Genomic DNA, 11,555 nt, shown 5'->3' with positions numbered 1-11,555 from the left:
TGTGGGTGTGTGTGTGTGAGTGTAGTGTGTGTGTGTGTTTGGGTGAAGGGCTGGTTGTGTTGACACAGTTGCGTCGGCGTTGTTTTTAGCCCGGTGTGTTGGGTTCTGTGGGACAGGTTTTGGCAGAGCTGTGGGAAACGTGAGCTTCTGTCCCAGTGAAGCAGAAGGGTCACCAGCGCTCCAGCTGACCCCACAGCTGCCCACAACAACACATGATATCAGGGGACCACGGGGCCCGAACACCCTGTGAACCGGCCTAAACTCTGCCCTCTGCTGGGGACTCTGTGTGTGTGTGTGTTTTATTGTGAAATAAACGCAAAAAAGATTTAGTTTAAGGGTTTAGGGTTAGTATGTAGTAGCTAGTTTTATTCATACATTCATTCATTAACTTCATTCATAGAGCACTTTACAACTGCACCTGCAAGTGCTGTACAAGCAGCATAAAAAACGTAAAAAACACACAACCTAGTAATACATGGAATACTAGCCCAACCTCTCAAAGGCTAAATAAAGAAAGTAACTTTAACACACGCTTTAAAAACATTTAACGACGTGATCTCCCTAAGTTCACAAAATTTAAACGAGTAATGACTTATTACTTGATCTTAAAAACCAAGGTGCTTTGTGAAGAGCAATCAGCTCTGACACATCAGCAGGAGCCATTCCATGCACTGCTTTAAAAACATATAGCAGAATTTAATATTTTATCCTGGTAGCCACTTAAGAGAAGCCAAAATAGAAGATATATGATGACTTTTCTTAGCACCCACCAGCAGCCGAGCCACCGCATTCTGCACTAATTGCAAACGTGATATAGTGGTCTGACAGGACCCCACATACAAAACATTGCAATAGTCAAGGCGAGACAGAACGAAGGCATTAATAACCTTCTCTAAATAATTTCTCGACAGTATAGGCTTTAATCGAGCAATAGACCTAATCTGCAAAATGCAACTCTTAGCCACGTCATTAATCTGCTTTTCAAATTTCAGCTTTGGATCAAACACAACACCTAGATTTTTTACTTGGTCATGGCAATAGTCTGACCGTGTGCCTAAATATGTGGCAATGTCTAAGCATCCTCTGGCAGGGCCAAAAAACATAATCTCAGTTTTGCTTTGGTTTAACTGAACCAAATTATGAGACATCCAGCTCTTAACCTCCTCCAGACATGCCAAAGGTAAATTAGAACTGCAATGCTCTACTGATTTCAAAGGGAGATAAATCTGTGTGTCATCGGCATACAAATGGTAAGACATGCCACATTTTTTTTTAAATCGAACCCAGAGGCAACATATACGAAGAAAATAAGATGGGGCCAATAACAGAGCCCTGAGGAACCCCACAAGTGACAGGCACAGTTGTTGAAACAGTTACCATACTTCAGCTCTATCAGTAAGATAAGACTTAAACCACGTTAAAACCATCCCACTTATTCCAACCAAATGAGATAACAGATTGATAAGAATCACTAGATCTATTGTATCAAAGGCCGCACTCAAGTGTAATAAAATCAGAGCTGCAGCATTACCTGCATCTCTGAGAAAATTAAGATCATTAACAACTCTCAAGAGTGCAGACTCTGTACTATGACCTTCCCTAAAACCGGACTGAAATTTATCTAAGATCTCATGTTTACGTAAAAATTAGACATTTATTGAAAATGATTTTTGACATGTTACTCCCCGATACTGATGTCTTTTACATTGTCTGGAATCAGATTAGATTTTAATATTCTGTTCCTATAAAGTGGAACTGCAGGTTTGTGAGATAATGACATAACAATTTACATAATTAATCATTTAAATTGTTGTTAAATATTACGAATATATTTGAAGAACCCCCAAGGTAATTCAGTAGGTTAATATTAAGTTAATATTATACAATTAATATTTAGTTGTATTAAATATTTTAATAATTCAACAACACATTGGCATGTTCACAATTCTCCAGTTTCTGTTTATTTCTCACATGACATGCAAGTAAACAAATACAATTTCATGATAATTTAATAATAATAATTCAAATAATTCATAATTTAAATTGATGCTAAATGTTAAAATGTGTTGTTAAATTATTAAAATATCAACTTAAAGTAAATATTGTCCCTCGTTGGGATTCAGCTGACAAAAAAAGTTTAAGAATCTTGAAAATATTGGGATATTTATGGCTTTCACAGACATTTGGCGTGTCCCGTGTGATTTGTCTTACCACAACTGTAATCTAATGAAGTTAATTGAAAGTAGATTCAAAATTATATTTAATCTTTTAGTTTTTAAAAGTTCCTCAGTTCCTAAAATGTTTTCATTTGAGTTTTATTCATTAAAAACGTTTTTTTTTAAATATTTTATTTTAACATATATATAAATATATATAAAAAAATATATATATATATATATATATTGTTGTTGTTATTATTATTATTATTATTATTAACATTATCATTATTTGTGTTTTTAATAAAATACAATAAAACTCAAAAATATATTTTAAGAATTATTTAAAAAAAATTTAATAATAAACATTTTTTTTGTACAGGCTGAAAAATAATGCCACAATACAAAACAACACTTAAATGTCCTGAAAATAAACAGTATTTTCTATAATATAATTCTTGATGTTTTAAATTTATTTTTATTTATTTGTTTGTTTGTTTACTTGCTTCCATTTGGATTTGGTGAAATATAACCTGAACATTTCCATGAATGTTCACTTAAACAGTGACATGGTTCGTGATAAATTGCCCAAAATGACTAATTCTGTCATCATTTAAAGCTTTATTTTTTTTATGTTCAACACCAAAGATGTTTAGCAGTATCTCCTCTGTAAAAGCTCCCAAAATGACTAAATAAAGAGCATGAAGGCATCATAACAGCAGTTCATATGACTTGTGTGCTATATTAGTTTTCTGAAGTCATGCGTATGAGAAACATTTTCATGTCTGTTCCTCACATAAACCATCAAATGCCTTCAGAAGTCGCATGAGCTGCTGTTATAATGCTTTAGTGATGTTTGGAGATCCACAAACTCATCATAGGACAAATAAATCTAAAAGACATTAAATGTAAATAAATAAATAATATTAGTATTATTAAAAACAGCAATAAGACCTAAAAATAAAAACAAATAAATATATTTAAATTATTTTTTTTAATTAAGCATTAAAAATTAAACATTTAATTTGATGTTTATATTATTAGTTTATATTATTATTATTTTTTATATTTGTTATTATTATTATTATTATTATTATTATTTTAAATAACAATAAAACTAAAATAATATACAAATAAAAATACATATGAAATAATATTTATACATAAAACTAATTACATTTATACAATCTGAAAAATAATGCATGCAAAAGCAGCAAAGGACACATAAATATAAAAGAAGATAAAAGTAAGAAAATGATATCAGTATTATTTAAAATAACAATAAGACTTAAAAATATAAAAATAAATAAATCTGTAACAAAAAATATATTTAAAAAATATAAATAAAACATTTAATGTGATAATTTTATTTCTATTAATTATTCGTATAATTTTTGTTATTATTAATAATATTAGTATTATTTAAAATAACAATAAGACTAAATAAGATAAAAATATATTTATACATAAAATAATTATATTTATACACGCTTAAAAATGATGCATGCAAAAGAGCAGTCACCTGTCCCTCTCTTTCTCTCTCTCTCTCTCACTTATTCTCGGCAACTTCAGTTCAGTCCTCATGTTGACATGACAACAGGGCCCGGGTCGAGAGATGGGGGGGCGGGTGTTGCCATGGCGACGGGTGGCCCCTCTGGAGTGGGGCCCGGGCCGCGTTACAGGTTGTTCCGCTGTAAACAATGAGCTTGTTGTGCGTCTGCAGCTCTGGAATGCACTTAATTAACCAGACTGCACTTCTGTGTGTTACTGATGCTGTAATGATGGCTTTATATGTTCACTATAGAGCAGCATAACATGATTCAAAATAAAACTAAATATGCTTGGTTTACAGCTAAAAATCAAGATGTAAAATGACATCATATTTCTTATATTAATTTGGTACCTCAACAACTTTTATTTAAAAAACAGGGTTCCTGCCAGGCTTTTATTGTAATTACTAGACTAAAACTATAAAACTATAACAAAAAAGTGTTACTTGAAATAAAATAAACATTAACAAAACTTAAACTTATTTTAATTCACCAAGTTGTCAAGGCAACATTTCTCATTTTTGTTTAGTTTAACTTAAGTCTAAAAAAAACATCATTAAAAACTATTTGGACAATTTAAAAAAATGACAAGAACACACAACAAAATTACTAAAACTTTAAAATTAAAGTGAAAACTGAATATATAAAAATAAATAAGAATATTAACAAAAACTATAATAGTATATCAGTGATACTAAAATAATATGCTAAATGAAGGAATTTTAAAAGTGTGATTTCTTGACCTTTAAGTGTCATAGAAATTAATAAAATATTAAAAAGTCGTTTAAATTTCTATATTGAATACACATTGAGAAATCGCTTAGTAAAAAAATTTATAAATTATAAAAAATTATAATAATAAACTTGTGTCTATAAAATTCAGTTCTTGCAACTTCTGGAATTAAAGAATGTAATTATTAATATTTAAAATACTTTATTAAAAATCTTTTAATATATTACCATTTCTAATAAGCAGTTACTTTAAAAAAATACATTTAATTACATTAGCAACATGCTAGTAAACTTGCTAATCATGCTAACAAAATGCTAGCAAACTTGCTAAATATGTTAGAAACATGCTAGCAACATGTTAATCATGCTAGCATCATGCTAGTTACATGCTAATCATGCTAGAATCATGCTAGTAACTTGCTAATCATGTTATCAACATGCTAGTAACTCGGTAATAATGGTAACAAAATGCTAGTAACTTGATAATCATGCTAGAATCATGCTAACAACATGCTAGTAACTTGCTAATCATGTTAGAAACATGCTAGCAACTTGTTAAACATGCTAGAAACATGATAGCATCATGGTAGTAATATGCTAATCATGCTAGAATCATGGTAGCAACATGCTAATCATGTTAACACGATGCTAGTAACATGCTAATCATGCTAACAACATGCTAGTAATATGCTAATCATGCTAGAAACATGTTAGTAACTTGCTAATCATGCTAACAACATGCTAGTAAAATGCTAATCATGCTAACAACAAATGCTAGTAACATGTTAATCATGTTAGAAACATGCTAGTAACTTGCTAATCATGCTTACAAAATGCTAACACCATGCTAGTAACATGCTAATCATGCTAACACCATGCTAGTAATATGTTAATCATGCTAGAATCATGCTAGTGATGTTCATTTCGGTTATTTTTCCTAACCGACAACCGATGCTCGTTAACCGATTATTAACCGTTAACCAACAAGATTATTTTAAATTAGAATTGAATTAAATTAGAAAGGATAAGTGTCTGTGACCCGTTAAAAATACTAACATTTGTTTCCCGGGGATTAATTTTACGTGCGCAAAAAGCAGCAAACAACCGAACATGAACGAATGAATAGGCCTATACGAGAAACATATTTTAGTTAAATTATAAATTAAGAAAATGTAAGAAAAACAAGTAGTATGCAGAGTTTCGGTTCATTTATGTGCCGCGCGAAAGGAAACAGATGACAGAAAGCGGCATCCTATTTTTCTTTAGGCTTTTTTTTTTACAAAAGCAAAAAGATTTGTTTTTATTGTGAATGTACACAAATAAAGGCAAACCTTTTACAATTCCGATTATCTTTAGGACTAAAAGGAGTGGTTTCTTCCACTGTTAGAAGGAAAAAAAACTAAAAACTTGTGTGCGCAGGTGCTGGAGGATAATGACTACGGTCGTGCGGTGGACTGGTGGGGTTTGGGAGTGGTGATGTATGAGATGATGTGTGGCCGTCTGCCGTTCTATATCATAATAAAATACAGTCAGTCAAACATATGGGAAAAAACTATGAAACTATATTACTTTTTTTAAATAAATGTATTATAAATATTTAAATGTATTTTATTTCAGTTAACAATTCAACATTCCTCATTTTCATTTAAGTTTAAGTTGAAGTACTAAAATGTTTAAAACTGAAAAGCTATATAGACATTTAAAGTAAAACTAAAACACATTTCAATTAAAATGGAAAATATGAAAAGATTGAGTTCTGTGAAGCTCAAAGTCTGTGGTTTTGCTCATCGGACTGATAGAAAGCGTCTGGAGACCTGCATAAGGCTGGTGTGGGTAATGTTGGGTTATGAGTTGAGTTAGTTTACTGGCTCCAGCTGAAGAGCGGCGTGGGTTTCACAGCTGTGCTGGTCTTCAGCTGCAGGCCCAGCTGTCGAGTCACATGACCGCGGCTCTGGAAATAGACAGCGCTCAGCTCCGCGGCGTCACCTTACCACTGAGTCATTCTCTCCCCGTGACACACACAAACACACCCGCCTTCATTTCAAACACCATCAACACGGCCCTGCGATCTGCTTTATTTATTTTATTTTTCTGGACTAATTTTTAATGGTTAAATTAAATTTTAGCAATCAAAAAGCATGTCTAATTAACTGAAGTCATGAACAATTTAACAACAGTTTATTAAAAGTTTAACAAAAATGTAATTTTTAGAGCGCTATAATATATATATTTTTCCCCAAGTTCCGTTTTTCCATTTTAATTTTTCTAAATTCCATTTTTTTTTTTCTCTCATGTTTTTTTTTCTGGACTCTGTTTTTATGGTTACATGAGTAAATTACATTGAGTAATTTAATTAACTGAAGTCATGAACAATGTAAAAAAAAAAATTTGTTTAAAAAATGTAGTAAAAGTTTAACAAAAATATTTTAGAGCCCTATATGAAATCTGTTTTATTTTTTCCCCAAATTCCTGTTTTTTTTTTTATAACACTTTACAATAAGGTTTCATTAGTTAACATTAGTTAACTAACGTTAACAAAGATGAATAAATACTGTAATAAATGTATTGTTCATGGTTTGTTCATGTTAGTTAATACATTAACTAATGTTAACAAATTAAAACTTTTACCGTTTTTCTTCCGTTTAAATTTTTCTGGACTGGATTTTTCTGTTTTAATTGTAAAAAAAACCATGTCTAATAAATTATAATCACGAACAATTAAACAACAGTTTATTAAACGTTTTAACAAAAATGTCATTTTTAAGGCCCACTGTAATATTTTTTTATGTTTTATATTTAGTTTTTTATGTTTTATATTTTATTTATTTATTTTCAAATTCGATTTTTTTATTGTTTTAATTTTTCTTTCATTTGTTTAAATAATTTTACTTTGTTTAAATTTTAATTTTGAACAATTTAACAACAGTTTGTTAAAAGTTTAACTAAATTTGAAATACATTTTATTTTTGTGCCTGTGCCTGTGCCTGTGCCTGTCTGTGTGTCTGTGTGTCTGTGTGTCTGTGTGTGTGTGTGTGTGTGCGCAGGTGCTGGAGGATAATGACTACGGTCGTGCGGTGGACTGGTGGGGTTTGGGAGTGGTGATGTATGAGATGATGTGTGGCCGTCTGCCGTTCTATAACCAGGATCACGAGCGTCTGTTTGAGCTCATCCTGATGGAGGACATCCGCTTCCCTCGAACACTCGCACCCGACGCCAAATCCCTGCTGTCCGGCCTGCTCAAGAAAGACCCCAAACAACGGTCACACTACTGCTGACACCCTATCCCAGCATGCACTGCCACGCATGACGCTCTCAGACTGCATTATTGTGCTGATTTCCAGTACAACATTCTCAACATTCTTAAATCAAGATACAAGCAAAATTACAGATAGTAAGTCTTGTTTTCTGAAAAATGTATCAGAATGAAGTGAGTTTATGCTTAAAACAAGAACAAATATCAATGGAGTCAGAAAAATCTACTTAATTCTAAGAGAAAACTGTTTATTTTTCAGAATCCGTTTGCATATATGTGACCCTGGAGCACAAAACCAGTCATAAGGGTCAATTTTTCAAAATTGAGATTTATACATCATCTGAAAGCTGAATAAATAAGCTTTCCATTGATGTATGGTTTGTTATGATCGGACAATATTTGGTCGAGATACAACTATTTGAAAATCTGGAATCTGAGGGTGTAAAAAAATCTAAATATTGAGAAAATCATCTTTAAAGTTGTTCAAATGAAGTTCTTAGCAATTCATATTACTAATCAAAAATTAAGTTTTGATATATTTACGGTAGGAAATTTACAAAATATCTTCATGGAACATGATCTTTACTTAATATCCTAATGATTTTTGGCATAAAAGAAAAATGTATAATTTTGACCCATACAATGTATTGTTGGCTATTGCTACAAATATTGCTTTTGTGCTCCAGGGTCACATATTTGTTCTCGTTTTATGCATAAACTCGTATCATTTTGGTACATTTTTCAGAAAAGACTTAATATCTAATGTATATTGATGTTGCGTGAGAGGATTTTCTTTTTCTAAAACTTGACGTAAACTTTGTTACTTTAAGTAAAATGAATGTTAACTGAAATAAAATAAAATATAAAACCTCTTAAACTTATTTTATTTTAGTTTGTTACAGTAACAAGGCAACATTTCTCATTTTTGTTCAAGTTGAAGTACTAAAATAACTAAAATAAAAATGTAATAAAAAAATAGAAAACCTACTCAAAATAAACTAATAAAAAATTAAAATAATTAAAAAAGAATAAAAATGACACTAAAACATCAACTAAAACTAAAATGAAAACTAATTCAAAATATTAATAACTATTATAGTAAACAAAAAAGATTTCATTACTTCTTAGATTTTGGAATGTTTTTATCTAAATATTCTGAAATCTTGTTTTCCAAAAAATTTACCAATATTAAGTGAATTTAAGCTTAAAGCAAGTAAAAAGTGTTTTAATAGGAACGAAAACTTAATGAGAAAATTAGTTTATTTTTCTGACCCCATTGGCAGACATTTGTTCTTGTTTTAAGCATAAACTCACTTCATTTTGATACATTCATGAACAATGTAAAAAAAAAAATTTGTTTAAAAAATGTAGTAAAAGTTTAACAAAAATATTTTAGAGCCCTATATGAAATCTGTTTTATTTTTTCCCCAAATTCCTGTTTTTTTTTTTATAACACTTTACAATAAGGTTTCATTAGTTAACATTAGTTAACTAACGTTAACAAAGATGAATAAATACTGTAATAAATGTATTGTTCATGGTTTGTTCATGTTAGTTAATACATTAACTAATGTTAACAAATTAAAACTTTTACCGTTTTTCTTCCGTTTAAATTTTTCTGGACTGGATTTTTCTGTTTTAATTGTAAAAAAAACCATGTCTAATAAATTATAATCACGAACAATTAAACAACAGTTTATTAAACGTTTTAACAAAAATGTCATTTTTAAGGCCCACTGTAATATTTTTTTATGTTTTATATTTAGTTTTTTATGTTTTATATTTTATTTATTTATTTTCAAATTCGATTTTTTTATTGTTTTAATTTTTCTTTCATTTGTTTAAATAATTTTACTTTGTTTAAATTTTAATTTTGAACAATTTAACAACAGTTTGTTAAAAGTTTAACTAAATTTGAAATACATTTTATTTTATTTTATGTCCAAATTCTGTTTTATTTTTACCAAATTCTGTTTTCCATTTTAATTTTTATCAATTTTAATGGTTTAATTGAATTTTACTAAACAAAAAGCATGTCTAATTAATTGAATTCATAAAAGTAATTAATTTATTCAATTTTTTTTTACAACTATAGAAATTCTGTGTGTTTTTTTTTTTTGTGATCAGATGAAGGCAAATGAAAATTAAACAAACCCATTAATTTTTGGCAACAAAGTGTTGCCATCAGCATCATAAATCCTGCAAAGTTTATATATATATATATATATATATATATATATACATTTTTTAGAACTGTATTTACATTTATTACACAACACTTTGTATTAATTCACTTTTGGAACAAATGACAAAAACCTGTTAGAGCTGCAGTGAGGGTGTTTGTAATCTCTATAAAATTCTCTATTTGTTTTCCTGTCTTTGGAAGTCATGCAAACACTATCTAAGTTTTGATATATTTACGGTAGGAAATTTACAAAATATCTTCATGGAACATGATCTTTACTTAATATCCTAATGATTTTTGGCATAAAAGAAAAATGTATAATTTTGACCCATACAATGTATTGTTGGCTATTGCTACAAATATTGCTTTTGTGCTCCAGGGTCACATATTTGTTCTCGTTTTATGCATAAACTCGTATCATTTTGGTACATTTTTCAGAAAAGACTTAATATCTAATGTATATTGATGTTGCGTGAGAGGATTTTCTTTTTCTAAAACTTGACGTAAACTTTGTTACTTTAAGTAAAATGAATGTTAACTGAAATAAAATAAAATATAAAACCTCTTAAACTTATTTTATTTTAGTTTGTTACAGTAACAAGGCAACATTTCTCATTTTTGTTCAAGTTGAAGTACTAAAATAACTAAAATAAAAATGTAATAAAAAAATAGAAAACCTACTCAAAATAAACTAATAAAAAATTAAAATAATTAAAAAAGAATAAAAATGACACTAAAACATCAACTAAAACTAAAATGAAAACTAATTCAAAATATTAATAACTATTATAGTAAACAAAAAAGATTTCATTACTTCTTAGATTTTGGAATGTTTTTATCTAAATATTCTGAAATCTTGTTTTCCAAAAAATTTACCAATATTAAGTGAATTTAAGCTTAAAGCAAGTAAAAAGTGTTTTAATAGGAACGAAAACTTAATGAGAAAATTAGTTTATTTTTCTGACCCCATTGGCAGACATTTGTTCTTGTTTTAAGCATAAACTCACTTCATTTTGATACATTTTAGACTTAATATCTTGTCATTTTGCATCTCAAATAAATCAGTTTAAGAATGTTTATAGATATTTGTACTGGAAAACAAAACAAAAATACTGAGTATGACAGACATGCACTCATATTTAGCATGATATTGAGCACGCTCTCAGTGTTTGTGATGTAATGGAGACGGTGTGTGTTTTGTGTGTTTTAGGTTAGGCGGCGGCCCGGATGATGCCAAAGAAATCATGCAGCACAAATTCTTCACTGGAATTGTGTGGCAAGACGTTTACGAGAAGAAGGTAAAAGCTCTACACTGAACACACACACAATCATTTATCAGAGAGATCACAGCTAACTCAACCTCCTGAGACTACTAGTGGCACGAGAAGGAATTGCAAAACTAATTGATTGTTTAATGACTCTTTAATGAATGGATTTCAGACTATATTTCTCATTTGTGACCCTGGAGCACAAAAGCAGTCTTAAGTCGCTGGGGTATATTTGTAGCAATAGCCAACAATACATTGTATGGGTCAAAATGATCAAAAATCATTAGGATATTAAGTAAGGATTATGTTCCATGAAGATATTTTGTAAATTTCCTACCGTAAATATATCAAAACTTAATTTTTGATTAGCAATATGCATTGCTAAGAACTTCATTTGGACAACTTTAAAGA

The 11,555-nt window shown here is 29.6% G+C and overlaps 1 protein-coding gene across 1 annotated transcript in view; it reads left to right on the top strand.

Annotated features, from left to right (window-relative positions):
• akt1 (v-akt murine thymoma viral oncogene homolog 1) overlaps positions 1–11,555 on the top strand; it is a 59,684-nt gene that overhangs the window by 43,688 nt on the left and 4,441 nt on the right. The window contains exons 11-12 of the mRNA XM_016506319.1: positions 7,483–7,697; positions 11,087–11,174. Coding sequence (XP_016361805.1) covers positions 7,483–7,697; positions 11,087–11,174 — 303 coding nt within the window. The remainder of the gene's footprint in view (positions 1–7,482; positions 7,698–11,086; positions 11,175–11,555) is intronic.

Source organism: Sinocyclocheilus anshuiensis, unplaced genomic scaffold, assembly GCF_001515605.1.
Source record: "Sinocyclocheilus anshuiensis isolate Anshui unplaced genomic scaffold, SAMN03320099.WGS_v1.1 scaffold1415, whole genome shotgun sequence".
Taxonomy (NCBI): domain Eukaryota; kingdom Metazoa; phylum Chordata; class Actinopteri; order Cypriniformes; family Cyprinidae; genus Sinocyclocheilus; species Sinocyclocheilus anshuiensis.
The sequence above is the reverse complement of the archived record's forward strand: the minus strand, read 5'-3'. Positions and strand labels throughout refer to the sequence as shown.